Source organism: Pezoporus occidentalis, unplaced genomic scaffold, assembly GCF_034315485.1.
Source record: "Pezoporus occidentalis ecotype Australia unplaced genomic scaffold, CSIRO_AGI_Poc_V1 ctg136, whole genome shotgun sequence".
In the NCBI taxonomy this organism is placed as follows: domain Eukaryota; kingdom Metazoa; phylum Chordata; class Aves; order Psittaciformes; family Psittacidae; genus Pezoporus; species Pezoporus occidentalis.
This window is the reverse complement of record NW_026913168.1, coordinates 1,833,311-1,859,426: the sequence shown is the minus strand read 5'-3', so window position 1 is coordinate 1,859,426 and position 26,116 is coordinate 1,833,311. Positions and strand designations below refer to the sequence as shown.

Genomic DNA, 26,116 nt, shown 5'->3' with positions numbered 1-26,116 from the left:
TAAACTCCAAACATCAAGAAATACTGACTTCTGAAGGATGAGCTGACATGATGATGGGTATGACGAGAGTAATGCATGAGAAGGATAACTATTTTGGTTTAGAACTCTTGCCTGTTTCTATATACATTGATATAATTTATAATTTTCCTCCACTGCTTTGCTAACAAGTGATTATGTGCTGAAATAACTGGAAGGGAAAGATTCTCTGGGTTTTTTTAGCAAGTGTCTGATGTCCTTTAGATTGGCAGTAAAAATCTCACTGTTAATATTGTAATATTATATAGTATCTGAAGGGGGCCTACAAAGATGCTGGAGAGGGACTCTTCATCAGGGACTATAGCAACAAGACAAGGAGTGATGGGTTCCAACTTAAACAGGGGAAGTTCAAGGCAGATACAAGGAGGAAATTCTTTCCTGTTAGGGTGGTGAGGCACTGGAATGGGTTGCCCAGGGAAGTTGTGAATGCTCCATCCCTGGAGGTGTTCAAGGCCAGGTTGGGTGGCAAGGTCTAGTGTGAGGTGTCCCTGCCCATGGTAGGGGGTTGGAACTGAATGATCTTAAGGTCCTTTCCAGCCCTAACTGTTCTATGGTTATATATATATATCTCCAATATATCTCATACATATCTATATAATATATATATCATGCATATTATATATATTATATATTTTATATGTATCAAAAATAATAATAATTAAGTGCATCCTGTGTGTAGTGATCCTCAGCTTGATCTTTGATTGCCGTATATGTATTATTTCATTCTTTTTCCTCAAAAGCATCACTAAAATGCTGAAATTTGGGGTTAAACCCAGTCATGTAAGTAGCTGAGTTGTGTTTGTTCTCATAGCAAAGCAAAAGTAAGTATCTGTGGGTTAAACTTAAGGCTGCTAAAAGCTTTATAAATATGCAAGGCGCCGGAGCTTATGTGCAGGGAAGTGCTCTGCTCGTCAAACGAGGCAGTGATTACGTGGCAGGGCAGTAGGAGTTCTCTTGGATACAGGGGGAATTATCAGCGTACCAGGACAGAATGCAAAGGTCGATCTGCTGAATACAAATAAAGTATTGAGCACCAGGTTCTGCCTCATGGAGCTGGCGCTTTTGGAACCGCTGTGATAAATGCACTGATAACTTCCAGGGAATGAGTGCTATTGCAAAAGCCTGATGAAGGCTAGAAAGTGTCCAGCTGGTAGGAATTGCATTGCTTGGTCAGGCACAATGAAATTAAATAGAATTTGCTTTAGTGAAATTGCATCAAGGATGATTAAAGGTGCTGCTGGCAGGAGGTGGTGATCACCTTTCACTGAAGCCACTCCAGTGACTCCGGTGCTTATTCCTGGAGCCTGTTTTGTTTCTTTACTCCTTTGCTTATTTCCCCTAACTTCAGGGCTCCTCTCCTGCTCTCTCCTGCTGTTGTGTTGTACACCTGCTCCAAGCCTGGAGGTAGCCCCAAAGCTCAGAGAACAGGGGGCTCATTGTCAGCATTCCTCAGGACCAGGAGAGCTTGCCCCAGTGCACCAGATCCTGGCCTTCCCCGTTGCCAGTGCACAGTGTCCTGCATTCCCCTGCTCTTTGATACTTCCATTTTGGGTCAAGATTTGTCCTTTTAGCTTTGCTGTTACACCGTGTTTCCTCCTTACCTAGGTGAGATGAGATGAGATGTGGGGGTCGAAGTGGCCCAGCTCTCTGCTCCCTCCGCTCCTCCTGCTGCTGGTTGGTTTTGTTTCCCTAACATGCAATTCCAGAGCAATGCCCAGTGGCTGCAGGCAGGACCAAGGCCTCCCTGTGCTCCCCAGGGAGCTCTGATACCAAGAATGTGAAGTTTGAATGACTTGAACCGGGCTTTGCCCCCGATGGGCTCATAGTGGAACCAGGCTTTTAAGGTAAAGCAGAACACTTATGCACACAGAAATACACACAAGTGCCTTATGACCGTGTGTAACATCCATGTGCTACCAAGGTGAGACAGTATCTCATGAGTTCTGTTTCCATTTGATATTTAAATGATCCTCTGGCAATGAGACACCCTAAATAAACCTTCACATTCATGTAAGAGCACCTTGGCACCATGAATGGAGGCTGTTTCCTCCCTGTATGTATGTTGTTGAACACTTTGATATGTCACCTCTTCTGCTGCTTAATACTTGGCTGAGAAGTGTGAGGAGTACCATTGATGATGGCAGTGCGAGCAGTGCATGTGCAGAGCTGCATTTGGTCCTTTATTCCCTCTTCATTTTTGTAGCAATTGTAGCATGAACTAATTATTTTCTCAGCTTGAACTGCATTGGAGTTGTGCTCTGTTCCATAACTGCTTATTTTAGACGCTTCTTTTGAAGGAGTGACCAAAGCTTGGACATGGGGTCCTGTGCTCTCCTCCCTTCAAAGGCACAGGGAACATCAGGGGCTTTGCTGGGGAGGAGGAGGTTGGGCAGTAAGTTGGAACACCGCCGTCATCCATGTATGAGTACCCAAGTGAAAAGTGCCACTGACAGGAGTATCTGCTGCTCTGTACTGGCACATCCCTTGTATTGCCCAGTCAACAGGGGTAGTCATATGGAGCCCCATGGCTTCAAGGAGGTAGGGAGAGAGGAGAATGTAACGCCGCATGGAAGTTGTTGCTGGGTTGACTCATGTGCCTCCTCTTCCTGGCTTGGGTTCTCTGGGTGGACTTGAGTTCCTTCATTGGAATGACCGTGCCTTTTCATTGAGCTATGCTGGTAAAGCTGAGAGAACAGGCTGGGTGGAAAGCTCTGTGTATAGAGAGCAGTGAGGAGGGGGCAAAAAGAGGAGCTGAACTGCAGTGCCTGTAAGATGGTGATGCTGCCATTTAAGCTACATTGGGTTTTCATCTTTTAGACAGAAACCAACCTCATGGTCCCAGAGATGCTTGCTAATAGCACTTAGTGTTTGCTAAATTGTGTACTTGCCTATTAAGCTTCCTTTACCCTATGTACAACATCAGCATTTATCTGCGTTAAAGCAAAACAGTGTCAGAAAGTACTTCACTGATCTAATGCTGGGTCTCTCTGGATCACCCAGTAAATATTTGTCACTTCAGTGCCGGGTATCATGCCTTATATTTGTCACTGCAGTAGCAGGCATCATCCCCACACTCTGCAGGAGCAGCTCAGGTCCATTCGTGTAGCAAATCAGTGGCCAGACTACTGATGGCAGGTAAGATATGATTTAGTGGTGGTCCTGGTAGTCCTTGGGTAATGGTTGGACTTGATCTTAAAGGTCTTTTCCAACCTAGTTGATTCTGTGATTCCTGGCCTCTTAATCTGGCCTTAAAGAGCATGATGATTTTGAAGTACTTGGTGTTTTGTTAGGATTTATAATAATAATACAAAATATTTGCATGTTTTTCGTTTTGGCAGTCATCCGTTCAGAGGCCTCAGCCCAAACAAGCAAAATCAGAGTTACAATGGATGAATGAACAACTTTGTTCATGTTCTTAGTTATTGGCAGTTGCTATAGCAAGAGGCTGCCACAGATTCCCCTATAATGGTTCTGGTATGTGGCTGCTCACCACATCAGTCAGATCAGAGGTGCATCCTCCTTGGTAAAAATATCTCAGCTACACATAGACCATAAAATTGGGGTTTTGTGGTACTCGGGATGGTAATGGGTTTATATCCATGTGCTTGGAATTTTTTTCTATAGAAGTGCAAAGTGTGAATCAATTCCCAGAAGTTTGTCCAGTGGGATAACTCCAAGTGAAGTAATTTTGTTATAGCATCCTTGAGCTTGGTCTGGCTAGTGCCAAAGCAACATAGCTGTGTAAGACTGGTGGAGGAATCCCAGTTTGCAATGTGTGTTTAAGGCTGTAAAACTTTGAAGGGCAGAAGCAGAACACTTGGAATGCACTTTCTTATCCATAACTTTAAAGTCTCAACTCCATGAGCATTTTGATGGCATGGGGTGGTTTCTTCTTTCTGGCTCTAAATAGTGGTTTTTCCCTGGTTCTAAAGGTTTTCACTAATACTAAATTGTGTTTCCAAGCTTGTGGTGCTTATTTCCCTCCTCACCAAGTGATACTCACTTAGCAAGGTGTATTCCTCCAGATCTTCACCTCCGGGGTAATGGGAACATGCTTTTTGAGCACTCAGTGCATCAAATTCTGGCCCAGCTGTGTTTATTTCAGTGTGTGAGCTTGTACGGGTGTGAGAGCACTCAGGCACAGCCAGTGCCTTCATTCCAGTCTCATGCTGCTCCTTCGACTAAACTGTGTGTGTCTGAATGGCTGGTCGATAGCAGGTCGGTCCCTTCCTTAGGCAGGAGGAAATCCAAGGGAAAAATGGCTTTTTAGCACGATGCAGCAGAAATAAGAGGACAGAAAAGAAAGGAAACCAGGCTTGGGTATTTGGGAGCTGGTTTAATTTGGCTACAGTTCCTAATAGCCACAGATGATGCGCTTTGGTTGTAACATGGGCATGGATTTTGGCATAGCAGAGTCCACATGCATGGGAAGTCTGGTTCTGTGACAGAGTTGCGCACAGAGCATTTAGGATGGATAGTTGGGGAATTGCTGCCTGTACAGGAGAGTTCATGTTAAAAGAAATGCCCAAAAAGAAACCCAGAACAAAGTCGTTTCAGCTATAAAGTGTATTTTCAGGCCTTCATTTGGTTGCTTGCCTATATTCTCATTGACTTTTCTTCTAATTGAGTATGGAGGCAAACCTAAGCTCTGAAATTCAGGTCTAAACATTTAAAAAGGAAAAACATCAAATCAAAATTGCTCCTGTTGAAGGATTTTGGTTCAGGATCCACTTTAAACGTGTATGGGGGTATTCACTCTGGCTAACATAGGCTAACAGAGATACGCAAGTCGTGAGAGACGTGATTACAAATCAGAGATCCCTGTAAAGCCATTGAACAGACAGACGGACACCTCCGGGAATAGAATTCAAAATACTGGCTATCTAAACTGGATGTTTAAAGAAAGCTATAGAAATCCCTCAGACTCTCCCCTGTTTTCCTCTTGTTCTCCCAACAGAGATTCATACTGCTCCGGCAGCAAAAATCAAGGCAGTTTCCTTTGTTTCGCAGCCTGTTTTGGCCTGAAACACAGCGCGAGGCACCAAAACGCAGTTACACAGCTTCTCATTTTTCATGGGCCTCGTCGCTGCTACCCTGAAGAACCTGGGATTAGAAAAAAGCACGTAATGTGAATTAAATGTGGTGGTGGACGGCGCGTGTTTGCATTACGGCAATACTATCACAGGTCCATTTCCTGTGTATATCTTACTTTGGTTTGCACGCTAGCATGGGGGGTTCCAGCTTTTTCTGTATACTTTTCCAGGGGCTTTTGTTTCCAAAGACGTAAATTGAGAGGGATGACATTTCCACGCAGAGAGAAGAAATGTTTATTTTAGGAACACACAAGTACCCGCTTACAATGTGACTTGTTGAATCCTCCGTGCCAGACTGGCTTTGCCTGGAAGATGAATGTCAATTTGAAAAGGAGCCTGTCAACGTAATTGGGCTTTACAGCTCACTCCTCTTAGCCAAAGCTTTGCTTCACGCTCTTCTGTTTTGTGTTGCAAGCACGCAGTAGCAATGTTTCATAGGGAAAAGTTTGGTGAACTGTTTTCACGGTTTATGTCCCATTTGTAAACATGGACCAAGCTTTCCCCTCCCCAAAAGATGAAAACAAGGGATCAGGCACCCCAGACCCTCAGTGTAAGCAGAGAGAAGCAAAATGAGCAAAACCTCAGCTGCGTTTTGGTTAGACTTTTATTTTCCTTTCCTCACATTGATGTGGTTGCTCATTTATAACTGGAGCACCCTGGGTTTGGGGGAGATGTGCTGAGCACCCAGCATGTTCACTGGTCGGGATGGGGGTGCTGAAGGTCATGGCTGTGACTCACGGTGCGGGTCCCCAGCTCTGCTTCCAGTCCCTGGGCACAGCAGAGATCGGCACTGACTCGATGATGCTTTCAGCTTGCATGGAAGAGAAAACTGGTGTTTATAGCAGGTTGCCACGTTGTTGTCGTGCCTTCTTTCTCTGACAGCGTTATACAGGGAATTGAGAATATCCTGCCACCTTTCCAGAGGGAGTTTTATGCCTGTGCTTCAGTGTAAAGCAGAAGAGCACTAAAACAAGGCAAAGGGGCAGTGTAAGGGTCAGCTGAGCTGTAGCAGTCACTTTCTGGGTATATTACTTTCTTTTTGCCTTAACTGTTGCGGATGTATCTGCAGACACTGTGCTCTTAGAGAAATTAGAAGTGGGAATTAAATACAGTGTTGATGGGTGATGTGGCAAAGGTGGGGGTTTCTCATGTAACTGCAAGAATGTCCTGCTTCCCACTGATCTTGTGTTCAGCCCTCAGAGAGGTGGGATTTGCAGCCCTCTTCCTGGCATATTTTTTAATCCCAGTATGCTCCTTGCGCTCTCCCTTTAGGATTTCTGTATTTCTACATGTTATATGGATGGACAAGGGTTCATGAATTTATATATGTTTTTTGACGGCTTCAGTTTGTGCGTGCAGATATGAATATATATCCCTGGATGGAGTTTCACTTGTGCTGCAGGCGCGATGGATTTCTCCCTCTTTATCAGTGGCACCATTAGTAGAGATAGAAATGGAAACTTTTTCAACTAAAACCAGCTGGGATATCATTGATCAAGATACAGTCTAACCCAGGAAAATGGGGTGTAAGTAGTAACTGGAGCTGTAATACAGCTGAAATGATGTTTTTCTTGCTGTTTGTCTTTAGACTATTTCATGACCTGTTCATTCATTCTCTTTTTTTCCCCTAAAAATGTACATTTCTCAACGATAAAGTGGTTGCTGAAACAACAGGTGGAAAAGTTATAATTTTATTCATTCAGAAAATAATAATAATATATTAGAAGTTCACAGAAAGGAAAATACGACTCTGAAGGAATTTTCCAATCAGTGGCATCTCTTCCGTTTAATGCGTTACGTTTAACATTGCTGTTTCCAAGCACAGGAATGAGATTTCATAGGTTTGTGGGCTTAAAAAGAAAAGTAAATAATAAAGAATCCCTTCCCAGGACACTGGATTTACATTTTAAAAGGAAAACACCTTACAAAGACCCTGCCATAAACTGTACAGAAAGAAGCATTTGATGGTGAGTTTCAAAGGCAGCAGGTTAAGTGGTTAGCAGGTATTGTGGCATTTGGCACGTGCGCACGTTCAAGAAGTCAAGTCAAAAAGACCCAGATAAAACATTGTCAGGGATTTGGCTTTGGTGCATCTGTTTTGATGGCAAAGATCAAATTTTGACTTATTTGGACAAGTTAGAAATGCAGTTTGACACCAGCAGGTATTTTCCCCTTAAATTCAGTGCTAGACACTGCCTCGACTGCCTCCTTTGCAATCTTTATTCTCCATAGCGAAGTTCCAGAGTCAGCTCCGGAAACTAATTTACTTTCCTTTCTGAAACACATTTTAAAGACAAAACCTCAACTGTATTAAATATTTACATGTCATCAGTCACTGTAATTACCATAGCGTTTATATTCTGGTTGCAGTGAGAGAGGGAGGTGGTCATGCAACAGCAAGAGGCACTTGATACTGGGGAGACAACTGCTCTCCTAGTGTGATTGCTGTGGGGAATACTTAGAAGCAAGGAAATACTTTTTCCAATCAAATGCGTTTTATTAGGAGATTCAGTCATGGATCCTGCCTTGCAGTCCTCCTTTCTCACTTGGCTGCGTTGGACCTTATTAACTTCCACTGCAGGTTAACCCAGATGCAGCTCCAATTTTCCCAGTTTCTTCCCCCTGCAATACTTTCCATTCTCTCCCTCATCCCAGCCGCTTCTTCCCAGCATACGCCCGTTGTTTTTATACTCTTTAGATAGGAAAGTGATATTAAAACAATATTATAGCAGTGCCTAGTCAATGTGGAGTCTGTGTGTATTAATTACATGGGGTTAGGGATTGTAGCTATGTACATGCACAAAAATATTTGTACATATTTGGACAGTTGACCTTGCTGCTGCTACTGAGTCTTCCATTGGAATTCTAGTGTTCAAAGCTCCATAACAAATTCAGAGTTCAGTTCTTAAAAGATCCTCTGCATAACACAACAAAGCCACATCCATTCCCAGAGCAGACCTGAGGTTGTGTGTCGTGATGGTGCGTTAGCCCAGCTATTCGGAAGGGGTGTGGAGCGTTTAGTTTTCGTTTGTGTAGTTCATAATACGTCAAATAATGTTGATGTACAAAAAAGCTTTTTTTTTTTAGATGAGAAAAATAGTAATGTAGGAGTCCAGAAAGTGTTTTTTTTTGTCCACTAGAACTGACTGTAACACCTTGAGTATGAGCAACTAGAAGAAAAAGTTCTGAGTCTTCATTTGTTAATGCTGAATTATAATCGTTATTTCTGAATACACACACTTATATCACAGTTGTGCTTCAGCTTTTAGCTTCACCGCCCAAAATGCAGTCATCTCAAACCAATCCAGGGCACCTTTACGCAGCTGTGTCGTATGTGCTCATTTTCAGACATACATCATGCAGCGTCTTGGTTTTATGCTGAGGGAATCCCAAAGCACCTGAAAAGTCCCACCTGCATAAAGCTCCATGAAAGCCAGCAGGACCATCTCTTGTGTAGGATAGCAGATGATTTGCAGTCCTTTCCCTAAACTGTGTCCTCCCACACGGTTGCACGAAGGACTTTGTCGTATACACCCTCGTGCTGTGCAAATCCCAGTGTAACATCGGAGCAGAGTACAAACGCCCGTTTATTTCAGCCTTACTTGCAGTCCCTTCACTCCTGCATAGATACATCAAGTTCCCAGCAGTTATCTTTAAAGGATGAAAAGCAGGTTGGCAATCCCATTAGGATTCTGCACAAAGGGCTCTGAGCACTCCATGTCTACACAAGAATTGAGCATTTCAGCCTTAGGATTGCAGAGGTAGCCCTGCTCCATGCAGGACAGACACTAACGCCATGAGTTGCTGTCTCTTTACCTACCACCATGCAAAGCAGTGAGAAACTTTGCCACGCAGAGCCGTGCAACCAGATAAGTGGGATTTAAAAGCATTACCAGGGTCATGGACAACTGTGCTGTATTTTCTTCCCATTCATGAGAGTCATTGGCTGAAGTGTTTTGTCAGTGGCTGTCAGAATAAACACGCTGGTGTTTCGGCAAGCACTGGTTTTAGTGGGGATCCAGAGCTGCACAGGAAATGAGGGTTTGATTTTGTGCGTGTTTTCTGCAGTAAACATTTTTGGCATTCCTGGGTTTTTTTCTTTCATACTTTGTTTTTCCTGCTTGGTTTAATGCAGCAGAACCTCCTCTAAATTCAGTGGGAAGTGTAAACGTATGTAATGCTTTTTCTGTGGTTAGGAAATACATGTAGCATTAAGTTATTAAAGCTTGACTTTAAACTATGTCTTGGGCTAATGATTTTACAGTATAATTGCTTTAGTTAATTTGAAGGCAGGTATACATACAGCTTATTCCATTTTGGCACTATAAAGTTTGCCATTGGTATTATACCTCATTTTTTATATGATTTACATAATTTGTGAAACAGATTTAATACTTTGTGTGTGAGCTAATTACTTTCTGGTTTAGAGCCTTCATTGTATGTTCACTGGGTTTGGAACACCTCTTTTACAGTAGCACAGAAGGTCATTGTGGGATCGGAATTCTTTGTAGAGCAATCAATCCCCTTTTAATAAAAGAAGTTGCATAATTTTTAATGTAATTAAATTGGGTTACAGGGGATTGTTTTCAGCTGTAAATTTGCTGAAATGGGAGAAATGGGGAAGTGATGTGTTAATTACTGCACTGTGCTGCTTTCCCTTGTTATGGTATACCGAGAGGTTACTGGACTTCAGATGAGCACAGTATTGCAGGCACCTCGGAGGAGCTCTTAGTGTCCAGCTTTTCCTGGTAGAAGAGTGGCAAAAGGAAAGGAACGTTTCTAACAGAATTAAACAGTTCTTCCTGCTTAACTTTCAGTGTCACTATGTCACTAACATGTGATGGCCAGATGGCAGCAACACCAGCACTTCCCAAGCGCGGAGCTCTTGGGCAGGTGACAGCGAGGTTGGGTGGCTCAGATGAATTCACATTCCATGATTCCATGAAATAAATGCCCCTTTTCCAGTTGTAGGGGCACGGTGGAGGAATGGAGCCCCTCCGTGCACAATAAGCATCTTACAGTCACATCACAGGCTGGCCCAAAGACGTTCTTTTCCTCTGGCATGCGGTTTCTACCCGAGGGCACATGCTGGCTGTTTTCCTCTCCAAGGAGTTGTTTCCTTGCCTGTCACCGTGCAGTGTTTAACAGTACTGTGCAGCTTTAACTGCTCCTGGCCTTTTAGGAGTCTGGACAGTCTCCTGTGCCCTTGGTGTCAAAGTGAGGGAAAGCTTTGGAAATGATTCTGGGATTCACTGAGCAGGAAAAGGAGTTGCTCGAAGGAGTCGGACCCTGCGGAAAGCCCAACTTTGCAAGTTAAAAGTGGACAGGAACAGATCCTTTCCTAAAGCTTTTGACATCCATTCCCTGTGTTAACTCAGTCTCTTAATTCACGCAGAGTGTTCCTGTGCACAAATGATTTCTAATTTGGATTATACTTGTCTGTTCCTACCTCTCTTTCTACCTGTGCAGCTCACACATGCGTGCTCATGCTTTTCTGCTCGGTAAAATAGTTGTACTTAGAGATAAATTGAAGTTAATGAGACAGAACCAGTACATGGTGCGGGTCTTTCCCTTCCCTCTGTTTGTGTGCTCTGAGGAACTGGTTTGGGGATTAAAATAACAATAATACACATCAGATCAGTCACAATGCAAGCCCGTATCTCGTGGGACAGTTGCCATAAGTTGTACTTTGTGCATGACCCTGGATCTGCTAAACGCATTTAGTGGGAGAAGCAAATATTTGCAGTTGCCTTCGTGCTCTTTGCTAATGTTGCATCTGATTGCATTTAAGAGCACACATGAGCAGGCTCTTACGCGGACACTGCCATTTTATTCATTATTATTGTTATTTTGATTATTTCTTGGACCAAGGCTGGTTTTTTGACCTGTTTCCATGTATACATAACTATAAAAAAGGCAAAGAAAAAGGAAAGCTGACTTTTTATTGTCACATTTGCATCCATTCTCACTCAGCATAGAGTTGTGTTAGACCTTTGCGGTACAGTTATACCAGTGGAAGCCTTTAAGGCATTCATTTCCTCATGGGAATACTGTTTCTCCTACTTTAAACAGTCAGATGAAGTGTAATCTCACTTTCTTCCTGTGGAATGCCACACTTTCATTGCTATCATTTATCAGTTGCGAGATGTAAATAAGGCGTAAGCTTAGGAGCCGGGCCCAAATAAACCCAGATTGTATTGATTCTTGTGCGGTGCAGAATGAAACAGGGAAATCATCTGCCATCCACTCAGTGTCCATCGAAGCAATTTGGAAGGACTAAAGGCTGAATACATACAGTATGAATTCCTTATCTTGTGTGCGTGATGCATGTGTGCGGTTTGAGAGTCAGGAGCCTGATAAAAATCACGGCTAATTGTGCGAGAGGGTGGCTGTTACTTTCGTCCTAGGTTGAAACCACGAGGTGCTTCGGCTTGGTCTGAAAGAAACGATGCAGAAACTTCGGAGATGGGCACTTAAAGAGGGGGAGAGAACAGAGCCGACACAAAACCCTCCCGCATCGCTGGTGGAAACCGAGTCCAGGCCCGAGGTTTTGCCCGTGCAGCACGTTAATGAGTTTATAAACCCCTTTCCCCATCCCCCTTGCGCTGCTCGGGGAGACAAGGCGGCTGCTGGTTCCTCCGAGCCTCCGCGTTAGCTGACCTCCCCGCTGAACCCCACTTGAATGTAAACATTTTCTTGAGCTGGTTCGTGGCAGGGCCAGCAAATCTGGAGGACATTAGTGGCGCTGTGCTTGCGGGAAGCAGGAATCCCTGCGGAATTCTCGGGAGCTCTTTTCCAGCCGCAGAGACACAGTTGTGTTTTCAGTTTCGCAGGGGTCGCTGGGAACTGGCTGTGTACCTTCTGCAGAATGGAATCGGTAAAACACATCAGTAGGCTTTGCTTTGAAGGCCTCGGGCTTTTTCTGCCTTGCTTCAAACTCTTTCTCTTCCCCCGCTATAGGGAAGTAGCAGAGTGTAATACTCTCGTGGTGCTTTAGTCCTCCACGTTTCGGCGTTGCTGTAGGAACTGAACCAAGGGAGAAACCAGAGCAGGGCTTCCTTTTGCAAGAATATTAAGTTCCTTTCAATGCTCCACGCTTAAGGGAGCTACGCGGCTGCTGACTCGACCTCAAGGTTTTAAAGAGCAGCTTTATGCTTGTTGGAGTGTTTTTAGCGCTTCCAGGATCTTCTTGCATGCCTGTTCTGTCCAGTACATATTGGTTACGATGTGTGATCAGGGCAGATATTCTACAGGTAGAAACTTGGGGCTAAATATCCCTTACCTGCATGCCTTTTCTTATAGACATATTGTGCTTATGCCAAGCTCGACCCGCTGTCGAAGTGACATGCTGAGCTGGGATATTAAACTTAGCTCTTCTTGCTTGCAGCTTCAGAGCACTTTTCACACGTTAATTCGTCTCCACAACGCCCCAGTTTGCCCAGTACGTGCTGCAGCACAGCAGCATGCCTGGAGTGGATGCATTGGTGGGCAGCAGTCTGACAGGCATCAATCACTTGTGCTGGTTGTGCCCTAACACATGCTTTGTGTTGTATTGTCTTTAAAGACCTTGGCTTCACTTGCACAAAAAGCCTGTTTTCCTATAGGAAACCTGTGCCTATTATGGGCAGTTGACTGCAGTCACTGCGTGCTAAGCAGGAGTCTAAAAAGTGGGCTCAATCTGTTTACCCATTAGGTGAAAACACTTTCTAGAGTCGGCAGATTGATGGGAAGAACCCGTGTGTATAGCTGCCTTTTTCTCCTGTGCAAAAATTGCTGTTTCAATTCAGAAGCAAACTTGTAATTCCTCTATTAAAGAGTCTCAAATCCAGCTTCCACTTCCCCCACAGGGCAACGGAGATGGAAAAACTCCCTTCAGAGCTTTCCTTTAAATAATTAAGCTAACTTGCAGAAAGGCAGGGCAGGGGAAGAAAGCTGAAGACTGGTGTTTTCTGCTTCTGTTTCTGTATTTTCATGTCAGCAGTAGGTACTGTTGCCATTTAGATCAAAACTCTTCCGAGCAGCATAAAACTGATGCTTTTCCAGAGTTAGAGCAGAATCCAGGTGGAATGTTACCAACATTTGCTGGTTTTCTGTGCTGAATTGCATCAAATCACTCTTCTCTCACCCTTCTGCCCCAGCTCCTTTAGTCATTGACTGTACCACACGTTTTCGGCAGCAGGGACTCTCTTCATTTACTCTTTGTGTGGGTTGTAGGATGCTTTGAATACACTGGATGCTCCTTGGAGCACGTGCAGCTCCGTGAAATACATCTAATGTAAAGGGTTTATTTTACATTATAATGATTGACATTTCTCAAAGCATTTTTTCTTTCAGGTTTGGATTGCAGATACGTGTAATTGGTGTCAGAACTGGCTGTTGTGTACGCTTCTTGTCACGGCCTGTTTAATACCTCATGTTTGCAGCTGTCCTCCTCTTACCATCTTGAAAGATGGTTTCTATTTAGTTCCCTTAATGTTTCCCACAGTTTGTTTTAAAAGCCACAAATTCAGCTGAAGTGTTTGTTTTTTTACTTCAGAATGTTAACTTTGGGGGTAAAATATTTCCTGTTTATCAGCAAAAGTGTTTCTTCCCACTTGCTGGCATGATTTCCGAGATGGATTCTTTTTATTCCCTCTTCTTACCACTGCCTTTCTTTCTTGTTGCTCAACATAATAAACCCTGAGCAATGATAAGGCTTATTTAACCCAAATATACCTGCCTCACCTCCAATAAATACAAACTAAATTGGGCCAAAGGAAGAGATAGTGTGTTTGAATCAGTACACAAATATTGCTCTCCCTGAGATATTCATTGTAGCGCAATAAATGGGGGAAGTATATTGAATTTATGCACACATGATTGACTTTTCATACAGCGAACCCAGGTTAAACATCTTGAATATGGAATATGAATAGAGCTAACATTTTCATATGAAGCAATAATGAAAATTAACAGAGCTCCATTTCGACTGATAGCAAAGAAACATTTGATACTTCCAAGGCATAAAATGTGTTCGGTACTTGGGTTTTGTTGAGCTTGACAGAAGCCAGGAAATGGGACAGTGCAACCGCTGCATAAAGGCTTCTTCTGTACCCGATGGCAGGCTCAAGGATGTACCTGGCTAAAAACAGTAACGGCACTGGCCGCTCTTCATTCCCTGCAGTAAGAGGAGAGGGCACCCATGGCTGCGTGCCGTCGCTGGGCTCGCGTCTGCAGACATCACTCCCTGGGATGCGGGTTTTGATCCCTGGGCTGAGCCTGGCGCCAGGCTGCAGGGAGAGGGGAGAGCAGGACTTCTGTTTGTGGGGTTTGCAGGGTGGGCAGGGCGTGTGCTATTCATTCATCTTGTTTGCAGCTCTAACAGCCCTGCCTGTAGCGGGTGTAATGCAGGTAATGGGAGGGATATCCCAGTGCTTTCCTCTTCGGTGGCTTGCGAGCCAGCTGCAGTGTAAGAGTTCCCGGCGATACTTGCTCAGCGTTCCGAACTACGGTGGTCTTTTCTGCTCCCCCATCCCAGCATCTTCGAACTGAGCCTCTCAGAGAGTAGCAAGCCTGTGGTGATTTCAGTCCCTGATGAGCTTCACTTGCTGAGTGTGTGTGTGTTACCGTTTGATAGGCAGACAAATCAGAAGTCAGGTTGTGTAAAAACTCCCTGAACCTTTCTTTCTGTTCCATTCCCTGCCTACCCACCCCTTTCACTGCCAGCAGAAGCTCAAGTTGCTTTTCTCCTGCAGCCCTATAAAGGCACTTGTTTCCTCAGCTGTAACCCTATAAATGCTCCTGTTTAACAGGGGCCGTGTTCAAAAGGTTAACCTCTCATTTAGTTTTACTGGTTTGAATTAGAAGTTTAAAGGTACCTAAAAACCAACTTCAAGAACCATTTGGCCCAGCAATTAAGGGATGATGTATGAGTCTCTCCAGCTCCTGCATCACACAAGGAAGCTTTCCTGAAGCGTCACACAAGGGAGGAATTTGTCTGATCAGGAAATACACACCCCATAGAGCTCTGAAGGACGTTTGCCTTCCACTCAATTAAAATAGGCTCTTAATGGATCCTGTGCTAACCCAAAATGAGACCTTCTTGCTTGCTTTCAGGGAGATAGAGCCAGAATTAAACCAGCAGGGATACCTGTCAGCTGCCAAGCTCTGCGTGTTTTCACGCTGTGTCTGTTCAATAGGGTTGCATCATCATAACAACGATTCCCATTAGCAGCTTAAACATATGGAACTTCCCAGTGAAACCATGACTAAACCTGTACTTAAATTCCTTAGGCCTGACCTAAAATATCTTGGTGATGTGTATTTTAAATACAAGTGCCATATTGGCATCCAGGAGAGTTAAGGAGCCTCTGGAGGGGTGGCTGCTTCTTGCACCAGCTAAAGGTGACCCGTTCCTTCAGCTTCCCCAGCTTCAGGCAGTGTAAGTGGAAGGTCTTGGACCCTTACTTTTTGCAGTGACTGTTCTCTGTATTGTGGGTCCTGTTAAATGCATTTTCTGCAGATCTCTCTGCACATCTTGCAAGTGCCTTATTGTGAATGAAGGGCCTTACTTCAAGTGCTCTTCGAATTGCGTCAGGCCTTCAGCTGATCCAGCAAGCAGGCTTCTTGTATCAGTTAATCTCAGTTTGTTCACCTGTGAAATGGGTGTTTTAACAGCTTACGGTAACGTAAGGCTTTAAAAATGCACGTAATGCACCAGCATATCCTGCAATTAAATGCATAGAGAACTTGCTCTTGGGTGGTAGGACACGAAATTGTCTGGACATAGGGGATGTAGAGGGGACAGCAGGGTTGGGGGGTTTGAGTATCGCATGAGAATAAAACTTAGTCCATGGAGGAAGATCCTTTACCTCATTTTAAAAGTCTTTTGAGATGCCAGAGGATTATTGGAGCTGATTTTTCCAAACAAAAAGTATTAGGAGACAAAACAGCAAAGGGAGAAGGCAACTGAAGGTTTTGTCTTTTCATCCTTAAAATTATCACTGTTGTCTGCAGCTGTAAATCTGTTTTGTTGTCTTGCCCAGCTGGAGCCCTGAGGCTCCTGGTACAGCATCAGCCTTGCTGTGCCAACTCCTTATCTCAAGAGGAGGATGAGCCACAGTTTTGCAGTTAGTTCAGTGGACTGGGATTGGGAAGATGGGGTTCAGACCTGCTTTGTGACCTTGGGTAGGTCACTTCCTCCATAAATCAGTGTTATTACAGTAATATTTCCTGTCCTTCGTCTTAGGTATGTCTTCCGTGTTTGATTTGTAAACTGTTCTGACTGAAGGCTTTTCAGGTTAAATCTGGACAGCATCTACCGCAATGGAGTTCTCTTGTTAGCTGGGGTCTCCAAGATGCTTCTTTAACAAAAGCAATCCTAAGTTCAGTGCTACTACTATGTTACATCAGTCTTCTAACCATTGAGACGTGAGATTCTACTTGTCAGGAAGTACCAGTGGGGAGGTTGGATGTAGGATCTTAACGTGTCGTTGCAGGATTGTGTTACCATCACACCTTATTTCTCAAGAGCAGAATATCATTAATATTTGATTTACTTGAGGTCTGTAAACATGGAAGGACGCAGCATGACGTTGTGCCCTCAAAGGACATTGAGTCTAGGCCATGCTTTGCCCAGAAGGGCTGGACCAGATGATCCTTGAGGTCCCTTCCAACTTGGTATTCTATGATTGTTGAAGTAGGAAACCTTGTTTGTACTTGTGGAAGCAGGACCAGTTAATTCAGGTATATGCCAGGTACCACACAGCTTCTTGGAGGATGGTGTCCTTCTTCTTCACCGTGCTTTATGAATTGACATCTAAATTCTTACTTTGCTTATTTTATACTTTATTGAATGTATATGAGTGGATTCAGTGATACCATACCCACTTTTCACCAAAAGCTTTTCCAAAGCACCATTAAGAGAGGTTGCTCAAGTGGTTTCCACCCCTGCTATAGCAGAACTGTGGTTACTTTTAGTTTTGCTCTGCTTTCTGAGGGGTTGAGCAGGAATGAGCAATATGACCTCCACTTTCTAAAGGCTATGACAGGCCAGACCTGATAAATTTTAGCATGATAGGGAAAGCTATAACCTGCTGAAAATGGGGGTTATAATTAAAATGTGTAGGCACCCTGAATTATAGCTGTTCCGAGTGTTCCAGCTGCGGTGGTAATTGAAGACCTTTTAATAATTGTATATGTTCCTTCCTAGCTTGGCCTTGAGCTTAGGCAGGACTTCAGTTTCAAGATAATTTTCTTGTCCTCAAAAGTTAAATTGCTTTCTTTAATATAAAGCATCCAATAAGGAGTGCAATTGAAACGCTGCATGCCTACTGAACCTGCTCTTTCAGCATGAGACTCCACTTGTTAGGAGCAGATCCAGTGGAACAAACACTCTTTTATTATTAGATCATAAATCCCTGATGCCGTATCACTGTTTTTGGCTTTCAACCGTATTGAACTTGCAAGAGAAATGCCTCTGTTTATAACATGAACTGCCCAGTAGCATCCAAGTATCTGTCACTGTTCCGTGGAGTTGAGGTTTTATTCAGTAAAGTGTACAGTGTGCAGTGTTGTTGACAGCGTGTCTGATGCTGTACTGGGAGCTGGCTTCAGTCCTGATGAAAAGCTGTAGAATGAGATGTGGGGTTTGCTGTTTTTATTGCAGAGTTGTGTCTGCAAGGTAGAACTTCTCATAAGTTTTAATTAAAGGAGTTGGCAAATGACAGTGGGGTCCTCTGAGTGCTAAGAAATAAAAAATATCCTTCCCATTGGAAGTTGTTGGGATTCTTATTCCTGAATTACTGAGGTGCTGTGGGCCCTGAGCTCAAAAACCTCTGTGCTGAAGGCAAAAACCTCTGTGCTTTAGAAAGTATTGTAGTGATAGGGCAAAGGGTGATGGGTTCAAACTGAAACAGGGGAAGTTCAGGTTGGAGATAAGGAAGAAGTTCTTCACTGTGAGGGTGCTGAGGCCCTGGCACAGGATGCCCAAAGTGGTGAACGCCCCATTCTTGGCAGTGTTCAAGGCCAGGTTGGACAGAGTCTTGGGTGATACAGTCTAGTGTGAGGTGGCCCTGCCCATGGCAGGGGGTTGGAACTGGATGATGTTAAGGTCCTTTCCAACCCAAACCATTCTGTGATTCTATTACTTACTGCCACGAAAAACTGTCTAAATAAATAGTAACGCCTCTAGCATCTGACTTTGTTAAATGCAGAAAGTCTGTTGGAAGGGAAAAGCGGTTTGCATTTCTGCATTGCTGTGTGTTTGGTGAGTGATAGTTCCATGTTTGCCTTTTAATTCACTGTTCTAGCTAGGTTCTGTAGTCTCTAGAATTGGGGAAACTGAGGCAAGGCCCTGAATATATTTTGCAGACAACTGTAGTTTAGCCTTAGCTCTGTCAAAGCAAAGATCAGAGTTGAAACTCGCTGACTGCCAGACCAGTGTCTTAGGTCCAGGGCTGTCTTAGTTACTGGGTTCCCTATGCCATTTCCTTCCAAATCATTTCCATGGGGTTCCCCAGCACATTGCTTCAGCAGGAATCTTTGCTTTTAACACAGCAGCGGGGTGTGATGCCCCAGACCGTTTTTAGGCTACTGATGCATTAGCTCGGGGTTGTTTAATAGCAGGTAAGGTCTCAGCTAACCAGCTGCTAAAACCTTTCTCTTCATGGGAGCTTTCTGCCGAGTTCTAACACGTAGTCAAAACTTGGCATTTTATGCCAAGAGATGTCTTTAAAAGGCTTTATAAGCTATCAAGCTTTAAATGGTGTTTTCTGCTGCAGAGTATCAAATTGGTAGTCAGCCATAATTTGGTTTTTAAGTTAGTCTGTTGAATGAGTACCAATTTGTATAGATAATATATTGTGCGTTGAAGTGAGTGCTCTGCTTTTGTACATTCCCTTCCATTAAGAAGATGAGACCTCGGATAACTGGGAGTTTCAGATAATGTGGAATCAAATACGTTAGCAAGTCGTACTGTAACAAATCAGCACAATGACTATTTTATGTTTGAAGTGGAGATCGTGTTTGGAGTGCCTGTAAACGCCTTGTTGGAAAAATCAATTCTGAGCATCCCCTTTCTCCACGTTTTGATTCATTTTACCTCGAATGTATTTTGACACTGCAGGTTCCAGTCTTCTCACATGCAGGGTTTCACTTTCTTGGCTTTCTTAAGCTTAGCCCAGATTTACATCTGGGTAGCTGGGAACAGAGTGTTTTGACGGGACGTTAGCCAATGCTTAATGACTGTATTTGGTAAAACAGTGTAAAAAGAGCATCTAAAGAAGCAAAGATACCTGAAGAAGAAATTAAACAACATGTCACACCTTTTGTTCCCTCAAAGCATCTCACTAGGCCTCAAAACACTGATATTTGCAGACATGGCCAGTTTTTGGCAGGCTCATACCATGTATAACAGTAATGCTCCAGCCTCCTGCCCAGGAGGACTGACAGAACTTGTTTCATTTGGGGCAGGCACATGAATAAATAAAGATTCGTGGTCCACCCGGAGAGCTCAAAGCACTCGTGGGAAACCACCAGTATTCCCCATTTGATAGAGGGTGGGAGTGAGGTGCTGAGCTTTGTCTTGTCAGGCACCACCAAGCTGGTTGCTGAGAGCAGAGCTTTCAAATCTGCTCGAAATAGGAAAGCTGATGAGAGAAAGAGATACAGGAGGATGGATGGGCGAGGTTTTACAGAGAGATGTGACATATTCCTTAGCTTGATTTACTTTTCCTCGCTAAGGAGGGAGTCTGCAGCATTCCACGTGCGTCTTTGCCCTGGGAGCAGTGAGCTTTTGCATTTCTTGAAGGGCTGTATTGGTAGCATTGTGAAAACGTGCCTGTGACCTATTTAGAGGGGCTAGAGGCAGGTACTGATCTCTGCACGAGGAAGAAGTATCACTTACCAGCCGGGCAGAAAATCCCGTTTCTTCTGTAATAGAACACAAGAGCTCATTGAACACCGGAGCGGAGTGGCTGAGCCGTCGACGTTCCACCGGGGAATGAAGTCTCTGCTTAAATATTCCATCAGATAGCAGAAATCCTGGGGGTCCAGAAACCAGAGGTCCCGGGTTCAGCAGATGACCAAAAGGTGCCTTTTTCTCAGGAGAGAAAGCTTGACTGCAGCACACGATTGTTTCTAGGGGAGCTGCAAGATGCTTCCTGTGTATCCTCCTTGCTAGTTGTCAAGGGCTGAAAATAAGGAGGGAAGTATTAGACATAAGCGTGACCCTGGACTGGGGAGAAGACTGTGTTCAGAGATTGATGCGCAGTTAAGTACACTTGGCTTAGAAACTGGAACTCTTTCATCAGAGGCTTCTGTTTTTTGGCAGGTTGACCATTTGACCTGCAGGAATGGGTAGGGGTGCAGGTTGGGACAGTCCAGTGTGATAATGTTGCAGCCAGATCAGGCAGGTTGGAGGAGGAGGTGGTATTTCCTCTTAGGCCTGTTGTGATCAAGAACAAGAAACAAAAAGCATTCAAGCACACGAGCCTCTGTACTCACGAGTAGGTTGTGCATCTAAAACTAAATGTGTTTTACCCATCTCTTCTTCCTCATCTCATAGGAGATTGTTTCTCCATATAAACTAGGGGAACTTTGCTGCCTTTCCTCAAGAAATCATCATAGAATCCCAGCCTGGTTTGGGTTGGAAGGGACCTTAAAGCCCCTCCAGCTCCAACCCCTGCCACAGGCAGGGACCCCTTCCACTGGAGCAGCTTGCTCCAAGCCCCTGTGTCCAACCTGGCCTTGAACACTGCCAGGGATGGGGCAGCCACAGCTTCTCTGGGCACCCTGTGCCAGCGCCTCAGCACCCTCACAGGGAAGAGCTTCTGCCTAAGAGCTCATCTCAGTCTCCCCTCTGGCAGGTTAAAGCCATTCCCCTTGGCCTGGCCCTACAGGCCCTTGTAAAATATCCCTCTCCAACTTCAAGTTGATGGATTTTTACAATATATTTAAAGCAGCTTCACAAATTCACCCTGTAATAAGAATATTAACATGCAGGACTGTGAACTGGGGCAATGCCACATCATCAGGTTTGTGCAGGTGCTCTGAAGCACATCACAGGTACTAAATACCATTATGCATGGTGGACAAATCTTATCTTGGCCTCATGCTGGCGTCATAGCAGCAAACTTGTTGAGCTCCCCTAAGTTCTGGGAATATCTAGCGTAGAACCTAGACTCTGCATTGCAAGTTTTGACACAACTCTGTTTCAGCCAATGGGGAGCACAGCTTATTTTCTATCCTTCAAAGCTGCTTTTCTGTAGAGATAACATTGGCAAGGATAGCTTCGGAGATAGGCGCTCACTCAGCAGAGGACATTTCTGTATTACTCACAAAGATAAGGTGGTATTAAGAACTTCCTTGGAGTTCTTACCAAAAATCAATTCTATCTTTTATACTTCTCCAGAGATAATTCATCCCTCTCCCCATCCTAATCCGCACTGGGGAAGGGTGGAGGCAGAGGATGCGGTACGAAAAGGGGACGTTGCCTTCTCTTTTGTGATTTATTAAAACTCTACCTTTTCTGAATGGGGCATCAGCCACAAAGTGATGATGGTCATTCCAAAATCAGTCATAGCCCAGTGACCAAAGCAGTAGTGAATTGCAAGGACTTAAACTAATCTTTCTGCCAGAAGAAGCTATTAACAGCTTCAGTGGCAGGAGGAGCTTGCCTCTGCTGAGGAGAGATGCAGGATCATAGTGCACACGAGCAAACACCATTTCATTGTTAAGGCACCTCCTCTAATCCAAGGAGTAAGAGATGGACTCTTTCTCCTGACTGTATAAGAAATACCTCATTAGGCAGATTACACCTCCTCTTAAGCAAAAGTTGAGCTGATGGCTTCAGTGCGAGATTTCCAAACTCTACACTTTACTTTGCACCTCTGCCACCAGCAGTTCGTGTGACAGTGACCACTCACATGTAGTTTGTCCTTTCTGAGCCCTGTTTGGTTTTCCCTTTGTTAGCTGAGACCCCTGATTTTGTTTGTCTTTGCAAATTCTTCCCCATGGGTGGATGAAGAGCTTGTAAAAATACGTGGCCATGAGCAAATTATCCTGAACTATCTGCTCTTGGTAACAGAAAATTCCCAAAGCAGTGCCTTGGCAAAGAAACTATTCATGACCAGAATGGATTTAGGCTTTTATTCTGAATTGGGTGTCTTGTGTCTCTGAATACCTGCTATTCTTGAGAGTTTATTAATCATATTGCTTATGATAAATGATGCTTTTCCGACACTGCATCATTCAGCATCCCTGGTGTATGTCAAGGGCAATATTCTCTTGCAGTTGTGCAGCTTATTAGAAATGGAAGTAACGTGCTTGCAGTTCCTCAGGTGTCCTGACTAAAATCATTACCTGCATTTTCTCCTGCTTCGGTGTCCTCAACATGAGAAGGACATGGAGCTGTTGGAGCAACTCCTGAGGAGGCCACAGGGATGCTCAGGGGCTGGAGCAGCTCCCGTATGGAGACAGGCTGAGAGCACTGGGGCTGTTCAGCCTGGAGAAGAGAAGCTGCGTGGAGACCTCAGAGCAGCTTCCAGTGTCTGAAGGGGGCCTATAGGGATGCCGGGGAGGGACTCTTCATTAGGAACTGTAGTGAAAGGACAAGGGGTAACGGGTTAAAACTTAAACAGGGGAAGTTTAGGTTCGAGATAAGGAAGAAGTTCTTTCCTGTGAGGGTGGTGAGGCACTGGAATGGGTTGCCCAGGGAGGTTGGGAATGCTCCATCCCTGGCTGTGTTCAAGGCCAGGCTGGACAGAGCCTTGGGTGAGATGGTTTAGTGTGAGGTGTCCCTGCCCATGGCAGGGGGGTTGGAACTGGATGATCCTTTCCAACCCAAACCATTCTATGATTCTCCTTGTTCCTTATGCTTTTGACTATAACTGCCTGGGTTTTTTCTTTCCTAATTTGCAGAAGGCATAGGTGCAAGTCCTGACAATGCCTTTCTTAGAGGATTAAGGTGTCCTAGTTCTTCCTCACTGATTTTATAGTTAGATTCCTTATAAATCACCTAGATTTTCCTAACGGTTTATCTGTGAAGATAGCTGAGTAAATCTTAGCTCTTTGTAGAGAACCTTTAATAGCCAGAGCACAAGATCCTTATGCTATGGTAGCAGATATATCTTAGAGACCCATAAAGAATTCATGGCAGAAGGAAGCAAGTAGTTACTGTATTAAAATTCCTAATGCTTTGTTTTTCTTGTTACTTCATCCCCCAGTTCTGGAGGTCATTTTGATTAACTTAATGAGTTCCTGGGTGTATACAGAGTCCACCGAGGTTTTATGTTTGTTTCTTTAGCCCAGAAATGGTGGAGGAGGGGGAGAAACTTCACATTTCAGAGATTTCCACACATTATCTGGAGTTCTGCTGCTGTCTTTCAGCTCGGAGCAGTGGCAGTGGAGGCGAGAGAGGAAAGGGGTTTTCTCTCTTCCACTTTATTATGGTGCAAAGAGAGGGAAACAAAACAAAACTTAGAAGGTAGATTGAGGAGTGATGCCATTCATAGAATCATAGAATAGTTAGGGTTGGGAAGGACCTTAAGATCATCCAGTTCCAACCCCCCTGCCATGGGCAGGGACACCTCACACCTCACCATGCACCATGGAGGTGCTCCAGCCCCTGATCATCCTCGTGGCCTCCTCTGGACTTGTTCCAACAGTTCCATGTCCTTTTTATGCTGAGGACACCAGAACTGCACACAATGCTCCAGGTGAGGTCTCACGAGAGCAGAGCAGAGGGGCAGGATCACCTCCTTGGACCTGCTGGTCACGCTCCTTTGGATGCATACATAGGTCTCCTGCCACAGCTGGAAGAAGAATCCTCTGTCCTACTGCAGAGGAAGAGATCTCAGTAAGTCTGTTCCTGAACTTTCTCCATCCACAGCAAGAGACTGAATCCATGCACAAGCATCCATATTTATCCTTAAAAGAAGGAAGTTCCATCTCCCCTGAAAGGGTCCGTAACTACTGAAATACAAAATGCAGAGTTAACAACAGAAATCATGGAGGCAAAATGGTCTCGTGTGACGTGTTCCTGCCCATGGCAGGGGGTTGGAACTGGGTGATCTTAAGGTCCTTTCCAACCCAAACCAGTCTGTGATTCTACATAGACTGTGATATACTGACCTTCAACATGGTGTTTTCATCATGTGCCGTTCGGTTTAGTCAGAGGACTGACACCCCTGTGTCTGACACAGGCCGCTACGTGCTGGCTGAAAGGTTTCTCAGCTGTGGCTGTGGGATACTGCCAGGAGGGGCAGTATTTCTGGCTGGTCCTTTCTCCCCCTTTACTTGGAGTTGGTTAAACAAGTTTAGGCTAAAAGCTGTTTTGTTCGGGGAGGAGGGAGAGGAGAACTGGGCTTTTCCTTCACCCCACTGAGCTGATCTGCCTTATGGTCACTGGGTGCTGTGGGATGAACGTCAGAGCACGGCTGGGCTGGAGGCAAGGGGAACATGAAACCGTGCTCCAAAGTAGTCTGCAGTAGACAGTGTTAGTACCCTGTGTCCCAAGCTGCTGATCACAGCGAGCGACTTCATCCTCTTGAGCATTCTATTAAAAGTCAGAAAACCCCAAGAGACTGTAAGCTAATTCATCTTGGCTGTAACGTGCTAGACAGATATATTGTCGTGGTTTGGCATGGTGACACCGAGTTCCCCATTTTAAGCAAGACAATCTATAACTTAGTGACCAAACTGGGATTCTTCAGCTATTCCTCATTTCTACTGTAACATATGAATAATAAAGCAGGATCTGTAAAAGCTATATATCTAAAAGTTAGATATCTAAATCCCTTCTGAAAGTAATGAATGCTTCATGGGAATATGAGGTGTAATTACTTTTTAATAACTGCTGAGATACGTCACATCTGAACAGCTTCTTATCTAAGAGTTTCCTCAGGCATTTTCTGTTTCTATGGATGTGCATAAGAAATGAAGCCACAGTATCTGCAGTGACAGGTATGAGATGGGAGAACTCGGGAGTGAAGAGACTCTGCCTAAATGACCATTTGAGGAGCAGAAATCTTGGGATTTAGCATCATGTGATGGAGAAACCAAACTAAGAAGTGATTACTGCCCATTCACATTCTGGCTTGTTCTGCAGCCACTTAGGCCATATGTCCACAACATCCTTATCTGTCCCATCTTCCTCATTTTGAAATAACTTTGTCACTTCTCTTTATCTCCTCTCCGTCTTCTGACTGCTTCTTACAGTTCCATGTTTCATGGCCTTTATGGATGTTTTGTGCTTTACCTTTTGCTTCAGTCTTGCCTTTGGCCACCAGTCTCCTTCGGGAAGATACCCTGAGTGACACAAAAAGCAAATGTGTTCTTCCCTGTTGTAGTTTTTATCTCTCTGCTAAATGCTACCGAAAGAGAAAGCTTGAAAGTGAGGGATAGGAAAAGGCAGGAAAGCTGTAATACAGAAAAATGGGTATTTTCTGGCTTTTGGAAGGGACAGGCAACAAAGAGCCAACAGAAAGAGGAAGATACAGAGATGAGAGAAAACCGAGAATCAGAACAAAAAGTAGAAACAGAGAAATGGGAAAGAAGATCTTCAGTGTTGTCTGTGTTCATGATCTATTTGAGCAGCAGTGTGGGTGAAAGCGGTTCCTGCCCTGTAAATGCACTATATGAACTGGGAGGTGGGAGAAGTTAATGCAGAAAACCTCCCTCAGTTCAACTGATTTCTCTGTAATACATCCCAGAGCATATTTCATTTTTGGGGAGAGGAGGAAATGACAGATTGTTGTTGCTAATAGGATTTGGATCAAACTGGTGCTTACTATTTGGCATGGAACTAGATTAATGGGGGGCTGTTCTTTAAAATTACGTGGCGTGGCAGGATGATAATCCCTTCCCCACTGAATTTCAGGTCTCGTTCATCAGCAGAGGTGTTTGGCTGAGTGTACTCTAGAGCACTTTATCCATTAGAACCCAAACTTCTCTACTGCTGGCTTTAATCCTAGCCTGGAAGGAGCACCCTCGCCATGGCTGAGCAAGCT

The 26,116-nt window shown here is 44.3% G+C and overlaps 1 protein-coding gene across 4 annotated transcripts in view; it reads left to right on the top strand.

The window, feature by feature from the left end:
• TAF3 (TATA-box binding protein associated factor 3) overlaps window positions 1-26,116 on the top strand; it is a 117,480-nt gene that overhangs the window by 49,863 nt on the left and 41,501 nt on the right. Inside the window, exon 1 of one of the 4 annotated variants that reach the window (XM_062609326.1) lies at window positions 16,161-16,295. The exons of the other annotated variants lie outside the window; for them this stretch is intronic. Coding sequence (XP_062465310.1) covers window positions 16,220-16,295 — 76 coding nt within the window. The 5' untranslated portion in view covers window positions 16,161-16,219. Of the gene's footprint in view, window positions 1-16,160; window positions 16,296-26,116 lie in introns of those variants that run through there. 4 annotated transcript variants of the gene reach the window in all.